The 19066-nt window shown below is 37.0% G+C and overlaps 1 protein-coding gene across 1 annotated transcript in view; it reads right to left on the bottom strand.

Annotated features, from left to right (window-relative positions):
• LOC135198010 (nephrin-like) overlaps window positions 1-19066 on the bottom strand; it is a 396664-nt gene that overhangs the window by 112782 nt on the left and 264816 nt on the right. Inside the window, exon 3 of the mRNA XM_064225356.1 lies at window positions 2253-2390. Coding sequence (XP_064081426.1) covers window positions 2253-2390 — 138 coding nt within the window. The remainder of the gene's footprint in view (window positions 1-2252; window positions 2391-19066) is intronic.

Consider the following 19066-nt stretch of genomic DNA (forward strand, 5'->3'; position numbering starts at 1 on the left):
ATATATCATTTGGGAGGTAAAGTGAATTTAGATATTAAAGGACATTTGTAGCTTGAATTATATATTATAAATGGATCACGGGTCGATGTGATAATTATTCATAACAAAAGGCTACGTGCTGTCAAACGCTCGAATTGGCCAACATGGTAGACGGGGTTTTCATATCGATTCTAATACGAAAGCACCCAGATCGAGGGTGATTTGTAAGGTCAGAATCGATATGAACTTATAGCGTCTCTGTTGGCTGATTGGATAGCGTCACTGACTGTCCTGATTTCGTCCCGTCCACTTGGACGGTGGTTCGATCCCATGGGGGGACGAAATATTATCAATTAAAAAAATTCCCCTTCGGTACATATATGAAAATATATCATTTGGGAGGTAAAGTGAATTTAGATATTGAAGGACATTTGTAGCTTGAACTGATATATTATAAATGGATCACGGTTCGATGTGATAATTATTCATAACAAAAGGCTACGTGCTGTCAAACGCTCGAATTGGCCAACATGGTAGACGGGGTTTCATATCGACTCTAATTACGAAAGCACCCAGATCGAGGGTGATTTGTAAGGTCAGAATCGATATGAAACTTATAGCGTCTCTGTTGGCTGATTGGATTAGCGTCACTGACTGTCCTGATTTCGTCCCCGTCCACTTGGACGGTGGTTTCGATCCCATGGGGGGACAAAATTATTATCAATTAAAAAATTCCCCTTCGGTACATATATGAAAATATATCATTTGGGAGGTAAAGTGAATTTAGATATTAAAGGACATTTGTAGCTTGAATTGATATATAAATGGATCACGGTTCGATGTGATAATTATTCATAACAAAAGGCTACGTGCGGGGTCGTCAAACGCTCGAATTGGGCCAACATGGTAGAGCGGGGTCATATCGATTCTAATTACGAAAGCACCGATCGAGGGTGATTGTAAGGTCAGAATCGATATGAACTTATAGCGTCTCTGTGGCTGATTGGATAGCGTCACTGACTGTCCTGATTTCGTCCCCGTCCACTTGGACGGTGGTTCGATCCCATCCCCATGGGGGGACGAAATTATTATCAATTAAAAAATTCCCCTTCAGTACATATATGAAAATATATCATTTGGGAGGTAAAGTGAATTTAGATATTAAAGGACATTTGTAGCTTGAATTGATATATTATAAATGGATCACGGTTCGATGTGATAATTATTCATAACAAAAGGCTACGTGCTGTCAAACGCTCGAATTGGCCAACATGGTAGACGGGGTTTCATATCGATTCTAATTACGAAAGCACCCAGATCGAGGGGGATTTGTAAGGTCAGAATCGATGATGAACTTATAGCGTCTCTGTTGGCTGATTGGATAGCGTCACTGACTGTCCTGATTTCGTCCCCGTCCACTTGGACGGTGGTTTCGATCCCATGGGGGGACGAAATTATAATCAATTAAAAAATTCCCCTTCGGTACATATATGAAAATATATCATTTGGGAGGTAAAGTGAATTTTAGATATTAAAGGACATTTGTAGCTTGAATTGATATATAAATTTTGGGATCATGGTTCGATGTGATAATTATTTATAACAAAAGGCTACGTGCTGTCAAACGCTCGAATTGGCCCAACATGGTAGACGGGGTTTCATAATCGATTCTAATTACGAAAGCACCCAGATCGAGGGTGATTTGTAAGGTCAGAATCGATATGAAACTTATAGCGTCTTCTGGTTGGCTGATTGGATAGCGTCACTGACTGTCCTGATTTCGTCCCCGTCCACTTGGACGGTTGGTTCGATCCCATGGGGGGACGAAATTATTATCAATTAAAAAATTCCCTTCGGTACATATATGAAAATATATCATTTGGGAGGTAAAGTGAATTTAGATATTAAAGGACATTTGTAGCTTGAATTGATATATAAATGGATCACGGTTCGATGTGATAATTATTCATATATATATATATATATATATATATATATATATATATATATATATATATATATATATATATATATATATATACATATGAGAAGAGAATTGATGAGGCAGAAGTGCAGGATAGAAATAGATGGAAAACGGCTCATCCGAAACGGCGCGACCCCATATAAAAATAGGAACAAAAAGCTGGGAAGAAGAAGAAGAAGATATATATATATATATATATATATATATAGATATATATATATATATATATATATATATTATATTCCACTTACATTCATAGGCATGCAATCCAAAATAGTGCCAAACTCACCCAGGGCGAAACCGTCTTTGGTCCATTGGGCGTTTCCCTGCTGGTTCTCACGACACACCTCAGGAAGACGTCGGGCCCCCGACTTCACCGCGACGCTCTCGGGACGAACCCGGAACATCTGGTCCTCGGCCTTGACACCTGTCAAAATACAAAAGGTGGGAGAGGTTGTTATTATTATTTGTGGGGGCTTATTGCGTTTGAGAGTGGGCATTGATAAAGTATATATTAGTTTTAGTCTGATTTCATTTCATGTATTCATATATGTATGGGTATATATATATATATGATATTATATATATATATATATATATATATATATATATATATTTACATATATATATATATATAATATATATATATATATATATATATATATATCGAGGTACATTATTGATTCTTTAATAATCTAATATATTTATTCCGAGGTAGAGCGAATTTTAGGGTTATGAAAGGACAATTGTAGCTCGAAGTATGTAAATGAATTACGGTAATGTGATGTGACTCATACATCTATCTATCTATCTATTTATCTATAATATATGTATATGTATATATATATATATATATATATATATATATATATAAAAATTGCAAATGACATCTATCGTCATTATGATAACGATCGTAAACAAATTAATGTTGTTACATCACCTCTTAGGTAGAAATAAATGTATAAGAGAGAGAGACAGAGAGAAAACGAAACGCCCTAGATATATTTGAAATCAAATGTAATAACTATTTTAATGAGAGGTTTAAGCTCAATGTCCTTTGCAACCCACCATACTCGCCCATGAGAGAGAGAGGAGAGAGAGAGAGAGAGATGAGAGAGGAGAGACGAGAGAGAGGAGAGAGATGGTCCCCAAAGGTCCCTCGACACCGACCAACTCGCCATGTAAACAGCATAACCTCACTATCAAGACTGAGCGGCATAAATTTAAATCGCAGCCCTAGGACAACAAAACCCCCCACCCCTCTATCTCCCACCCCCACCCCAACCCCCCTCCCACAATAACAGTAAACTTCTGTGGGCGGAACGTGCTGTGGCACTAAATGCTAGTGGTGGTGGCGTGTATTAACCTCTCTCTCTCTCTCTCTCTCTCTCAACAGCTTCTCGGCGATAGTATCGAGAGAAAACCGTAAACCGTTTCGATAGTGGAACTCCAACTTATTCACTGTTTAAAAGATACTAATCGAAATTCACGGCCTGTTTGGTGAGGTGCGGGGGTGGGGGTGGAAGGGTTTCGAAAACATTTCTGAAATAGCTTGTTGATGTCTTGGGGTTGTCGGGGGGAGGGTTGCGGGGTAGGGGGAGAGGTGGATTCGTGCGTAGGATGAACGGATGAAATAAGAAAAGGGAAAATTAAGAGAGGTGTAAGAGAAGAAGATAATCCCGAGAGGAGATCTCTCGTTCTTATGTTGATCGCATAAGAGAAGATCAAAAGAGGAAAAAAGAAGAAAAGCAAGAAAAGAAGAAAAGATATTCCCAAAAAGATGCCAAGAAAAGACAGGGAGAGAATACACCTGGTGAGATGTCTACTTAGGTTGATCGGATAAGAGGAGATCAGAAAATGGAGAAAAAAGGACGAAGAAAATGAATAAAAGTAAGAAAAAGAAGTGGAAAAGATAGTCTGGGTAAATAAAAAGAAGATTCGTCAAAGAGAAATGTAACGAAGAGGAGAAGTAAAAAAGGCCACCAAAAATAGATCTATATCTTTCGGTGTCTCGGTGTAGTACTGTATGAGCCGCGACCCATGGAGCTGTAACCACGGGCCTGTGGTGGTCTGGCCTATATCGTTGCCAGAAGCATTTGTATGGCTAAGTTTAACGTTACATACAATAGAATCTACTGAGGCTAGAGGGCTGTAATTCGGTATGTTTGGTGATTGGCGGGTGGGTGATCGACTTACAAATTTGCAGCCATCTAGCCTCAGTAGTTTTTAAGATATGAAGGCTGGCAGAAAGTGTGGAGGGACAGACAAAGGCGGCACAATAGTTTTCTTCGCGGAAAACTAAATGAGATGAAGCCAGGAACAAATATAACTAGCGCCTCAGTGGCGTGGTCGGTATTGTTTTGGCTTGCCACATCGGTGGCCGTGAGTTTGATTCTCGGGCATTCCATTGAGGGGTTAGAGATGTGTATTTCTGTTGATAGTAGTTCACTCTCGACGTGGTTTGGAAGTCACGTAAAGCTGTTGGTCCCGTTGCTGAATAACCACTGGTTCCATGCAACATCAAATCACCATACAAAGAAACAAATATAACTGAAAAGAAAACATACAAAAAAAAAAGGAAAAAAAAGATAGATGACGCCTGGAAGAAATAAAACGGAAAAGAAGAGAGTGGAGGGACGCGAGCAATAAATAAACGGAACGGTTGGAAGCCTCGTCCGATATTGCAGCATGCATATTCCATTGCGAAGGTTGTAAGAGTCGGTTTCCCCCATTGCGTATAGTAGATTCACATCAACCGTGCATTTGATGTCTAGGCCCGTCCCTTACGACGCTCCTGGTTGGCCGTTGATAAGCCAGTCACAGGGCTGGAAACTCTCAGTCTCTCTCGAGAGTTCACATAGGCAGGATGTGTGCTCCTCCTCTCCTGAGTGATACGTCTTTCCAACGTTTACCTCATGAGAGGTGGAACTCACATCCTACCTATGTGAACTCTCTCGAGAGACTGAGAGTTTCCAGCCCTGTGATTGGCTTATCAACAGCCAATGTCTTCATTCAGGCTGATTGATCTGGATGCCGGTACGAAACGTCGGTCAGTTACCTTCGGTTAGACCGTTAGAGATTATCATGATAATGCTTTTCTCCACAAGTTACCGATTTGTGATTTAATGTATTTTTTTCTCTCTCTCTTTTTCCACAGTTACCGATTTGTGTTTAATTTTTTTTTTTTTTTTCACGGTTGCTGGTTTGCGTTGAATTTTTTTTTTTCCACATTTACATATTGTGTGTGTGTGTGTGAGAGAGAGAGAGAGAGAGAGAGAGATATAGAGAGAGAGAGAGAGGGGATGGGCGTTTCGGAAACCAATAACAACTTATCAATATTCATAAACAGCTCCTATAATCTATACAGACAAGAGTCTGAAAATAAAACAGTAGGCAGTTAGCTGAAGGTTTTTGTTTGGTGTTAGTATTATTATTATAATTATTATCATTAGAATTAGTTTATTCTTCTGTTAAACCCTTCTTCGGTGAGTCCTCTCTCACTTTATCACACCATCTATACTCTGTTTTTTTTCCATCTGTCCATCCACCTGTGGTGTTTGCACATGGTAACACTGCGTCCCGGGCTTTAAATAATATCCTATTTCGAATAATAACGGTGTAATTCGCATACAGTAAATTATTGAAACACTTTTCAGTTGCAAATGTATACCCAGATATCCTTTTATATACCTAAAGATTACACATAGCGTAACTATTTAAAGCCCAGGATGCAGTGTTACCATGCGCGACCACCACAAGCGGATGGACAGATGGAGAAAAACAGAGTATAGTAATTCGACTTCCTCTAGACTTTTAAGAAGTTTTTTTTTTCTGAGCCCTTTCTACTCCTTTAACCTTATTCATTCTTAGCACAGGACTAAGACATCTCAATCTCCACACTTTCTTGTCATATCATCCCAAAATCCACCTCAGCATCTCCATTCCTGACATTGGTCCGATTCACTAAATGTGGATACTCCTACATGCACACACGCACACGCACATTTATATATATATATATATATATATATATATATATATATATATATAATATATATATATATATACATAGTCCATAAAGTCCCAGTACCATTCTGAGCAATAAATACTTGTAATGGTACTGGGAATTTATGGACACCCTGTATATATGTATATGTGTGTGTGTGTGTATGTGGTTATGTATTCCCCGCACATTTTCTCATAATGATATACGTGACAAGGTCAGTGCCAAAGAAATCTTGATTCCTGATACAAAAAAAAAAAAAATACTTTTAGGAAAGCTAAAACCTTTTTCCCAGTTCCTCGTGCTATTGTTTGACAACGATTGTAAGTGAGGCATTACACGAAAATAAAAATGAAAACGAATAAAAAAAAAAAAAACACATAAAGGAAAAACATCAGCCTTTCTCTTCCTCGTTGCAGGATGATCACGTTCTGTTTTCTCGCTCCTAGTCGAGTCTTTTTTTTTTTTTTTTTTTTTTTTGCTTTTTTTTAGTTTTTTTTCTCACCCAGGATAGTTTGGAAAGAAATTCCGGAAACATTTAAACTCCGATGAAAGTAAAAAAAATTAAATAGCATTAGTTTTGTAATAATGGACATTGCTTTCTAATAATAGTCATAGCTTTCATTAGGACTAGTTTTATTCGTAGTAGCTATATTGTATATGTAATCATAATTATTTGTAATTGTATATGTGTGTGTTGACAGGTGTCGGTTGGCCTCCTAGCCGGGTGTGCAAATGTAGGCTGATTTCTTTTGTTTTTATTTAAATTTGTAGAGGTAATACGTCCAGAGTGTACTGGCAGAGGTGCATGGCCAGCATTGCACCGGTTAAGCATGTTGTGGGAGTTTGATATGGAGCGCCAAGGTGTAAGTTACTGTATTGATTAATCATATGTACTTATATTTATGATGAATTTGGCAATGTACAGTGGGATATACTGTATGTTTGTATTTGTAATGGAGTTAGTGTTATTGCAGTGTTGGGTACAATGGACTGCTTTACATTTTATATTTGATTTTACGAATATGCTGTGTTGTTTTGCATATTTTATTAGGATTACATTTTAAGTGTCTGTTTACAATTTGGAGGTTTGTTTTAATTTGGAAACTTGTTTACAGGCTGAATGTTACTCAATAAGTATTCATGTGGCACTTGGTGACTGTATCTACCCGATCCATACAATTCAGCACCTGCTACCCATGGTTGAGGGAACTTTGATTGGACATTCTACACATCCCTGCTAGTCAAGATGGATCGAGCCAAGACAGTGCGTACATCGGAGAGGAGGAAATTCAACCGAACCCTGAAACTGTTCGACGAGAGTGTGAAGCAAGACGACTCGACAGAGATTTTGAAGCCTGCATTTGATGAGTCTGTGACGCCTATAAGAGGTTAGAAAAGGCTAATGATGATTTTATTTCGTGCATTGATGAGTCTCATGAGAATTATGTTAGCCTATTAGAATCGGCTGAGGATTATATAATTGAAGTGTATAGGTTGAAATGTAAGGCACATTCTCAAATACTTGCGAAAATAGACAGTGAAAAGGGTAAGCAAAAAAACAGACAACACAAAGTTTATAGTTAAGAAGCTTGAACCTCCTAGATTTGACGGACAAATAAGACTGTACCCATCCTTTAGAAAGGGACTTTGACAGATTAATGATTAAGAACTATGGGGAGTATCCATATGTCCTTAAGCAGTGTTTGTTAGGCGAGGCCTTGAAAGTGGTAAGGTACTTGGGGTGATGATGATTTCCATAAGATGATGGCCAGACTTGATGAAAAATTTGGAAATGTAACAAAGGTGGTGGACTCTGTTTTGTGTGAGATAAGAGCCCCTTAAGCCTGTGCCGAAGGCAACAACAAAAAACTTGTGGAAGTTGGTGAATACTGTGGAGAGGGGATGGCTTGATATGTAAGCTAGATCTTAAATCAGAAATGAATAACACTACTGTAATTAGCTTAGTAGAAAAGCTCTTCCCCCAAACATGAAAAGGGAATGGGTTTAAAAGCTAGTGAGTCCCAAAGTGAGAAGGAATTTGGAAATTATTAGAATTTTTAGAAAAAGAAAGGAGGTAATAGAGTATGTGCAGGAAGAGTGAGGTCAAGTACAACCACTGATAGGGCAGCAGTGCACAGTGCGACTCATGAGGATCACTGTTATTCAGATAATTTGAATGAAGCAATTAAGCAGTTAAGAGAAAACCAAGAGTCGCAACAACAACAATTAAATGAATGTATTGTAAACATGAACCAAATTGCTTCAAACTTATCAAATCAAGCTAGGAGTAGACCTAACATGTCACCTAACATTAATAAGAACTGTTGGTTTCATGGTACAGCTTCCCATAGCATTTTTGGATTGTTCAGGGTTTCAGCACTTGGATAATAAATCTAAATATGAGCTGTTTAAAAAGCAATAGAGTATCTTCATCTGCTTACGAAAGGGACATGCAGTAGTGACTGTTTGAACAGAGAGTTATGTCATATTAAAGATCAAAATAATGAAGTATGCGGCAGACGTCACCACCCTATTCTCCATTCTTTGTTTGTACAAAATTATTTCATTTCAGTCGAGTACAGGGATCAAATAACTTATTGTCAAGGGAGGGAGGTATTGTTGATGATTGGACATATGCAGAGTAAAGGGCAAAAGGTGGCAACATTGTGGGATCCAGGTTCAAATTTAACCATGTTACGCATCGGATGGCAAACAAGTTGGGTTGGAGAGGTAAAGATGTAAGTCTCACTGTAACATAAAGTTGGAAATAGCACGAGCTGTTTGACAGTAAAGTTTATAATGTGCCAATTACTGATTTGACTGGTACTGATGGACTATTGAAGCTTGTGGTATCAATGAAATTACATCTGACATTGCAGAATTTGACACCACATTGATAGCTAAATTATTTGGTGTAGAGGAGTGGAAAATTTGTCGGCCAACAGGCAGGTAGATTTGTTAATTGGCGTGGGATACAGTAGCATGATACCTCAAGTGGTTAGAACCATTGATACCTTACAGCTAATGCAAAACAATTTTGGAATGTGTGTAAGAGGTTCATATCCAGTTATGAATAAGAATATGGGTACTAATAGTGTCTTAACGGTAAGGATTAGCACATGACTGTAGCTACTGAGGTCAATGACATCATACCACGATACAGTGAGAACCTCTCAAAACAGTTAGAAGAGTTTTTTTTCAGTTGAAAATTTTGGAACTTCATGTATACCCTAAATGTAGTGGTTGTAAATGTGGGAAGTGTTCATTGAGTGGGGGAGGGGGCATAGCTTGAAGGAGGAAATGGAATTAAAACAGATAGAGAAGGACTTAATTATGATTCAATAAATGGGTATTGGATTGCAAGCTATCCATGATTAAGGATCCTAAACAAACTCCCTAATAATGTTTCCCTTGCATATGGAAGACTAAAATCTACTGAACGAAGGTTAATAAAGCTCGGGAGCGATTACTCTAAAAAATATAATGATCAGATTTTAGATATGGTTCATAGGGAAGTTGCTAGAAAATTGAACATAGATGAGATAAGTAATTTATAATGGTCCCGTTCCACTACTTGCCCCACCATGAAGTCCACAAGCCAGACTCAGTTTCTACCCCTTTGAGAATGTGTTCAACTCTTCTTTCCTCTTCCTTGGGTCACGTACTCAATGATTACTTTGCAAAGGGCCCTGATGTGCTAAACAACATGATTGCTATACTGATACGTTTTAGGCAACATGCTGTGGCCTTCGTAGCAGATATTAAGAAAATGTACAACTCTGTACGAATTTCAGAACTTGATCAACATACTCATAGTTTTTGTGGCGGGACTTAGAAACTGACAGAGAGCCAGATCACTATGTGCTTACTACTGTGACCTTGGTGATAGACTAGTGGCATAATAGCAATGATGGCCTACGTAAAACCACCGAGATGGATGAATCCTTTCCCCTAACTGCAGAGTTGATCAATCGCAACTCGTATGTTGATGATATACTGTCAAGTGTATCGACGGTTGAAAGGGCTAAGAGAAGTATTGTAGAAGCTATGCAATATTATCTCGGGGAGGATTTCAGATCAAGCACTGGGTTATGTCAGGTGAGAGTGCAGAAGATAATTTTCTTAACATCTTGAAAACTGATAAGGAAAAGGTACTGGGTTGAACTGGAATCCTAAGGAGGACCTGTTTTTCTATGTGATAAAGATAAATTTCTCTAAGAAAGTAAAAAAATATTCGAATGGAGCCACCCATAAAGAAATCAGAAATCGATGAGAAACTCCCAAATACGTTAAATCGAAGGATGGTACTCAGTCAAACTGCTTCGGTATATGATCCCTTGGGTTCATTGTGCCATTCACCTTGAAAGCAAAGTGCTTATGCGCGATTTACTAACCACCATCGTGAAAAGGAGCGAAGATTAGATTGGGATGAAGCAATGCCACAGTATATGTATGAAAGATGGAGAAAGTTATTTAAAGAAATGTATGAGTTAGAAACTTTGACGTTCCATAGATGTGTGAAGCCTAAAGACGCCGTTGGTAAGCCTGATTTAGTCATTTTTGCAGATGCAAGTAAGTTAGCTTATGGAGCCTGTGCGTACTTGAGTGGAAAGTGAGGGAAGGACCCTTTGTAAGTAAAACTCTTTGATGGCAAGAATAGGATTGCTCCTACTCGACAGCTCATCATCCCACGGTTTAGAGTTGTGTGGGGCTGTGTTGGCCTGCCGGTTGAGGACTGTGATTGAGAAGGAAATAGACATTGAACTTGAGTCAGTCATACTATTATTGATTCATCTATTGTCAGAGCACAAATTTGTAATAAGTCAAGCAGTTTTAATATTTTTGTCGCTACTAAATCAAAATCTGTTGAATGGTTTTGGACATCCTCAGGAAATAATCCAGCAGACTTAACTACAAGGCCTACACACCCTATGCTTTTAGATTCTGATTCTTTATGGCAGAATGGACCCCCATTTATGTGTTTACCTGTTAGTGAATGGCCCATCAGTCAGTCAAATGATCTCGAACTACCAGATATTGCTCCAGTCAAAATTGTAAATAATCTATATAGGGATAATACTGTTATAATTGATGTAAATAGATATGGTAGTTACAGTAAGCGTTTTAAGAGTGACTGCTAGAGTTTGAAGGCAGTTAGGTTGAGGTCATTTAAAAGGTGTCTTTTTAGTTCCTCACTCAGATGATCTGAAAGTAGCAGAGGATATATGGGTGGGGTGGGTCCAGAAGACTATAGCTGGTGACTGGGAAAAGAGATATGAGAGACTTGGAGCTGTGATGAATGAGGGAAGGTTTAATATGTGTTGGTCAAAGGATTTCAGTATGGCTGAAGGATAATTGGAACAGGAGTACATTTGTATTGTTACCTGTTAGGCATTCATTCACAAGATTGTATGTTAAACACATCCATGAGATAGATCATGCTGGTGTAGAGGTAACCTTAGCCAAATTGCAATCCAAGCGTTTTGGGTGCCTGGAGCCAGGAACTTATAAAGTCAGTGAAGGCTCGGTGTGTCATTTGTCGTAAATTGGCTAAGAAGACTGAAGAGCAATGCATGGGGTCAGTGTCCATCTGAGAGACTTCAACCCGCCCCACCCCCCTTTTTTAATACAGCTATTGATTTGTTTGGACCATTTATTGTGAAAGACACGGTCAAGAGGCGCCACTAGAAAAACAAAAAGGGTTTTATGGATAATCTTTAATTGCATGGTGAGTAGAGCTGTGTACTTAGATTTAGCAGAGGGTTATGATACAGAGAATAATGACATTACGTAGGTTTGTCTCCATAAGAGGATTTCCAAAGCGTATGCATTCAGATGGAGGCACACAGTTAGTAGCAGCTAACAAAGAATTGCGAACTATGGCCAGGAACTGGAATATGACACAAATTTTAGAGTTTGGTAGTGTTTTCGGAATGAGTTGGACATTCAACAAGTCTGCAGATGCTCCATGGGAGAATGGGTGCAGCGAATCTGATAAAGTCTGTAAAGAGATGTATTATGATGTCTGTTGGTACTAATATTCTTTCATGGAGTGAGCTTCAGACTTGTATGTTTGAGATTGCTAATTTAATGAATAGCCGTCCAATTGGCTCTCAAACCAGGGTTTGATCCCAGTTTGGGCATTTATCTTTGCCCCCCCTAATGACTTGCTCTTAGGTCATACAGGTATCAGAGTCCCAAGTGGATTATGGGATGAAAGTAATAATCCAAGGCAAAGTTTTCAGTTTATGCAGAAGATTGTAAATTCTTTTTGGAAGAGGTGGCATCGAGATTATTTTTCTTCACTTTTAGTTAGGCAAAAATGGCATACTCAGCGTAGGAATTTAAGACCAGGTGATATTGTACTTATACAGGAAAAAACAATATTGTAAAGGGTGCATGGAAAATGGCCGAAGTTGCCGTAGCTGTACCTGGAAGTGATGGTCATGTACGAGATGTAACCTTGAGGTATAAAGTGCATAAACCAGGTCCACAGTACAAAGGTCAAACCGATATGTTAATTAAACGGTCCTCTCATAGACTGATAGTTTTACTTCCTGTTGAAGAGCGTGGTGAATGTTGAGTTATGGTGGGGGGGAGTGTATGATGTAATCATAATTATTTGTAATTGTATATGTGTGTGTGTTGACAGGTGTCGGTTGGCCTCCTAGCCGGGTGTGCAAATGTAGGCTGATTTCTGTTTTTGTTTATTTGTAGAGGTAATACGTCCAGTGTACTGGCACGAGGTGCATGGCCAGCATTGCACCGGTTAAGCATGTGTATGGGAGTTTGATATGAGCGCCAAGGTGTAAGTTACTGTATTGATTAATCATTATGTACTTATATTTATGATGAATTTGGCAATGTTATAGTGGATATACTGTATATGATTTGTAATGGAGTTAGTTGTTATTGCAGTGTTGGGTACAATGGACTGCTTACATTTTTATATTTGATTTTACGAATATTGCTGTGTTGTTTGCATATTTTATTAGGATTACATTTTAAGTGTCTGTTTACAATTTGGAGGTTTGTTTTAATTGTGGAAACTTGTTTACAGGCTGAATGTTACTCAATAAAGTATTCATGTGGCACTTGGTGACGTATCTACCCGATCCATACATATATATATATATATATATATATATATATATATATATATATATATATATGTGTGTATATATATATATATATATATATATATATATATATATATATTATATATATTATATATGTATAATGCACTTGCCAATGTGTGGACTTCAAGAACTTATTTAAATAATATAATTATCATAAACAAACCACTTATATTTTTAACCCACGGTAATTGGCAAATGCTTCAATGCTTCATTTCGCCGCATTGAGTGTTATGGCCAAGTGAACTGAGTAGAAAAAACTGTCAAAATATTTTCTCTTGGCGTCGAAACATTTTGGAATTTTGATCACGGCTCCCGATTAGCGATCATTCATTATTCTTGTTTCAAATCAGTTACAAATTAGGACGTAAGAACAGAAGTGCAGCCAGAGCATGACTCTATAGAAATGATTATTTACATTTTCCTTCGTAAATATTTAGATAATTTGAAAAGTTAAGCTGAATGGTCGAACCATATTTTATTGTCATAACTTTTTTTTTTTTTTAGTAAAGAAGAAAAAAGAGCAAGCAAGTATGTTGCTGGTTTTCATTCAGTGCCACAGTATACTTACGTATATGTCTTATCTTTTTTCCTTTGTTCTGAATTCACTACCACATCTTTATAATAAAAATATATATGTATACTATATATATATATTACTATATATATATATATGTATATATATATATATTATATATATATCTATGTATATATAATATATATATATATATATATATATATATATATAATATATATTTTATATACATATATATTACCAAAAATGAAGGTAATTGGCATTCGTATCTTTTTATAATTAATAATTTATATAATATATAGATATATATATGATATATATATATATATATACCAAAAATGAAGGTTTAATTGCATTCGTATTCAATTAATTAATATATATATATTATATATCATTAATTATATATATATAATATATTATATATACCAAAAAATGAAGTATTGTCATTCGTATCATATATTATATATACGATATATATATATAATATATTATATATTATATATATATATATAATATTATTATACGCACCAAAAAAGACTTTAATTGAATTTGTATTCTTTCATATCCTTGAATAACTGCATTTTTTTCAGAGTTCTTTATTATCGGCATTTTACAATTAACTAGGTTCATTATCATTATTCATAAATTATTACGGTTTCTTTGACCTTTGACCTTCTGTGTCACTACTGACTCCGCGGAGTACAAATTAATCTTCTCGTCCCGTGAAGAGTCTTGGCAAAGACGTATGGATTCCATCCAAATGGCTTCGATATTAGAGAGCCTAAAGGTCTCAGAAAAATACGAAAAAGGAAACGGGAAGACACACACACACACACACACACAGAGAGAGAGAGAGAGAGAGAGAGAGAGAGAGAGAGAGAGAGATCTAGGTTAGCTTTCTATCATATACAAATAACGATTCCGAAACAAGATGGTGCTAATTTAAACTATCAGGTGTCCATAAGCAAATTGTTAACTGAAGTCCGAAACTAGATGTGCTTTTATTCGATTAAAGGGTATAACTACTTAAAGGAATGCAAGTATAGACGTTTCAAGGAGAACCTTTGCTTAAGCACAGGAATAAAACCTGAACGTTTGCAAGTGTAAACAGAGTAAATGATGCTGGAAATCCCTTTTTAAACGTGGTTTCCACTTACGTTAATTCGACCTGAGTTGATTTTTGACAGAAAAATAAGAAATATGTTGCATTGCGTACCAGTGGCTCCGCTAGGACTGGATAGGAAGTGAAAGAGATAGGAAGTGAAAGCGATAGAAGTGAAAGAGATAAGGTATAGTTAAATATCCTTTAATGATGAAGTAAATCTCAGATTATTTAGAAATAAAAGAGAATATAATGACAATAAAAGAGAATATAATGATAGTAAAAATGATTAGCTAAGCCAACGTATATATTCCACATTGTTGTAGGGGTTTTGGTTTATTTATATACCTACAAAAGTATTTTATATTATCCGGAAAAGCTTCCTGCAGTTGACACCAGGTGGATTTGAGTAACTGATTCAGTTTGGCTAACTGTCGTTATAGTTGTTGGATAGACTTACTTTTTCTCATATTTCCTTTCCTAAGCAGGTATTATTATATATTATTTTCAAGGTGTTTTAAAAATCATCTTGAGTATGATTTATTTTGTAGTTTTAATGATGAATTAAAAACACATACTGTACCGTGGAAATTCTTAGACGGGTTTATGCGTAAGATAACTTTCTGGATTTGAGAAAGTTGCCTGCAGCATCAGTTACAATGCCATAGTATGATATATTAATTTCCATTGCCATTATTATTAATCAGAAGATGAACCCTATTTACTCGGAACAAGCTTTCAAAGATCATGGAGTCCATTTGAAAGAAATACCACAACGTGAGAGGGAAATTCAGTAAGAATAGATCATGAATTACAGAAACAAAATTAAATTGGCATAATAATAAAGTGGATCTAAACTAGCATCTCAACGTTAATGATGTAATCAACCATTATGTAATTGGTATGACTTTTTATGAACATGTTTGGTTGTTTTCGGTTGAAAATAGGGTTTTAATGTATCTATACATTTATTTGTCATATAATAATTTGTGCGAAGTTGAACTGGTCATCGACATTACTCTTCAATTCGAAAGTGGCTTCTTTTTCTAGTCGTCAACGTAGGTTGTCTATGTTCCATGGAAAAATATATGATTAATAAACATCATAATCTTATTTTTAATCAAAAGAAGTCTGCCATTATCAAGACATTTTTACTTTTATCTTCCTGCAGGTTCACTGTACCAATAATGGCGCGACTGTCATTCTGGTACACCAAACACAGACTGAAACCCTCACGATGCATCCTGTCATTTACAAGATCAATCCGAATTCACTCCCAAAGGCCAAGAGAGAGTCGGTCATCTCTCAACTACCAAGGGTCGTTCGCTCTGATCGTTCTGCTGCCTTTCAGTCGAGGCGTTGCAAAGGCTTGGGACACGCGCGACGTGAGGAATCCTGATATAAATCGGGCTGTGAATTTAAGGTACGTTTAGATCACGTGATGTTGTCGAAGGACAGAATTTATATATATCTTTTATGAGTCATTGTCATCGGGAAATAGGTCGATGATAGGTTTTGGGGACGTGTTTATTCGGACGAGTTTTTTTTTTATGTATTTTGTAAAATTGTACTGTAAGTTCATGGCACGTTCAGAATATGCAGTAAATCCGGATTGATTCGTTAAGTTCAGAGCATATCGTTACTGATAGCAAATTTCCATGTGATTCTTTTACGTTATTTTAAAATCGTAAGGTATCTTTGAGTTCAAACTTACACAAGATAACATAGTCACAACCACACACACACACACACAACACACTATATATATATATTTTATATAGTATATATATTATATATATATATTATATATATATATAACAATGTGTGTATAGTTACACCATCGTAAGAAGTGTGAAGGTGATTTCAGTGTTTTTGCGTGTGTATGCTTGCTTGTATGTTCAATTTCTGTGAGATGACGGTTCCAGATTCTCATAGAAACAGCTCATGTAAATGTAACTAATATTTCAAAGCAATGTGACACATACCGTACCTTACATTGGTTGTAACAGCCTGATCGGGTGGGAGTAGTGAAATGTGGCAGGCGTATCCCGTAGCTTATTTGCCTTTGATTCGAAAGGTACGTAGAATGTCTGTTCGTCACGAAAAATTCGTTTCTCTGATTAAATCAGCAAATCTTCATACTATATATATATATATATATATATATATATATATATATATATATATATGTGTGTATATGTATATAGTATATGATGACTGGCGCTAAATAAAAAAATAAAAATTGAGATGGAACAGTGAGTCGGTTTCCACTGCATGGGCGTCATTATTCGAAAATGTAATTGGCTGTTGGGAAAAAGGTTGATTCGATATGATTTATGGTAATTTGGCTATAAAGCCGAGCACACGGGCACTTCCAGCCATTCAGAGCTTAGGAAATGGTCAATGACACTGACTTTACGAAGCAGTATCGTTACATGCTCAGTCGTCTGTGTTCGAATAGTTTTATTGAAAGCAGTTTTTTTTTAAAGTTGCTTAGGTATGCCCAGAGTTTGTTGTTACTGATATTCGCGAATAGCAATTTTATCAAGTATTAATCAGAGAAAGAACTTTATACTCAAAGTATAAGCAATATTTTATTTTGCTTTTCTGCAAAAGAGAGAGAGACAGAATATTCAGATACATTCATAAATACATTATATTCCACACACACAATATGCATGTAAGTATGTATGTATGTATATATATATATATATATATTAAGTATATTGCTATTATTTACTTTTGTTGATTAAATCAGCCTTGTTTACTTTTTTGTTTACTTTTAAGTTACATTTTTGCTGAGTATGTTTACTCTGTGTTTCCGTAAGTTGAGTGGCTTTACGATTGTTTCAGTGTTTTTGCGCCTCCTCCTCCTTTTTTGTGTATTAGTGAACTATCGTTTTAAACTTTCGATGTTATTCTTTTGCTTTGAGTGTTTTATAAACACTGGAAGGTGATGAGTGGACATGGTCGACCGGTCAACAGGGAGTTCGGGTCTTGACAAGCTCTCACCAGTACTGTTTCCTGTCGCAGCATATACGTATTTTGATTTGGAGGACGACTTTGGATACTTGCCTTTTGAACCACGCACTTGGATATTTCCCTCACGGATTTTGGAAGACGCATATATACGTCTGTTGAGTGTGTCCCTGGATCACGGCTTTTTCTCGCGCAGGTGTTGTTGTCACCTGCGACCTTCACACTGCTGTTGAGAGTTTAGCAGACGCTCTGTCATCTGCGACCGCTTTTTCTGCCCCCTCCCCCCTTTTTCCCGTCTGAGGATTTTGACGAAAACCTGTGTCGTTCGCTGTATCCCGGCACTGGAATCTGGATTTACCTGCCGTGTCATCCTCGTCCAGCTGTTATACACGGGAGTGAGAGCTACTTGACCTCGTGGTGGCTAGTAGGGAGTCTGTCGCCAGGTAAGACGTACTATCGTTCCTCTCATATCGGGAGATGTGTTGCCCTTCAGTACCTGGCGTACAGTATTTGCCCTTCCGTTAGCAGCTTGATGGATTGATCACGGCCCTGAATTCAACTCTTCTGGTATTTCACTGAACGGTGAAATTATATATTTTTGCCAATTTTCATTATTCATAATATATATATGTATGTTTACATATATATATTGTCATAGTTTATTGTATGTTGGTATTTAGTGGACTGAGTTCCACATTGCTTAGCTTGGTGTTATAGGTAGGAGTATTAAGGTTTTCCTTGTTTTCATCTCCTACTTCTTTCTATCTTATTATTATTAGGTTATTGGTGATTTTGGCTAGCCTTATTTAATCTCACAAGGTTGATTTAAGTCATTGTTCTAGTTTATAATAAATATTGTTAAGTTTTCTTGAGTTTCTGTTTCCGTCCTTCCTTGTCACTGAGGTACAATTTACTGACGCAATCCTTGAGAATATAAAGACCTAAAAAGAACCTGTATTGCAACCTGGGAGTTTGTAACAGTTGGCGACCGTGACAGGATTGCACTCGGGTGTACTCAGTGTTTTGGTTGGCGGAACAGCGCTTGGTGGATTTACCAGTATTTGTTGCTGTTTAGTGTATTGCCTTACTCCCCCTTTAATTTTGTAGCCATGGAGGAATTTATTTTTGATCCAGCTGAGTTTTGGGATCAGCAGATTGCCTTAGGCATCTTCCTGTTCTGAATAAGGAGTATTTTGGTGAGTTGTGCTCACCTGGTTAGGCTGGGTGCCACTCAGGGCTGCAAACACTAGGGCCCAGTTGCTGATAGCTGTGAAAAGTAAGGTAGCTCAAGGTATGGCTGAAGGAGAAAATTTGGTTAGGGATTTTGACAGTGTTGTTGATAGTG

This window comes from Macrobrachium nipponense, chromosome 23 (assembly GCF_015104395.2).
Source record: "Macrobrachium nipponense isolate FS-2020 chromosome 23, ASM1510439v2, whole genome shotgun sequence".
NCBI lineage: Eukaryota > Metazoa > Arthropoda > Malacostraca > Decapoda > Palaemonidae > Macrobrachium > Macrobrachium nipponense.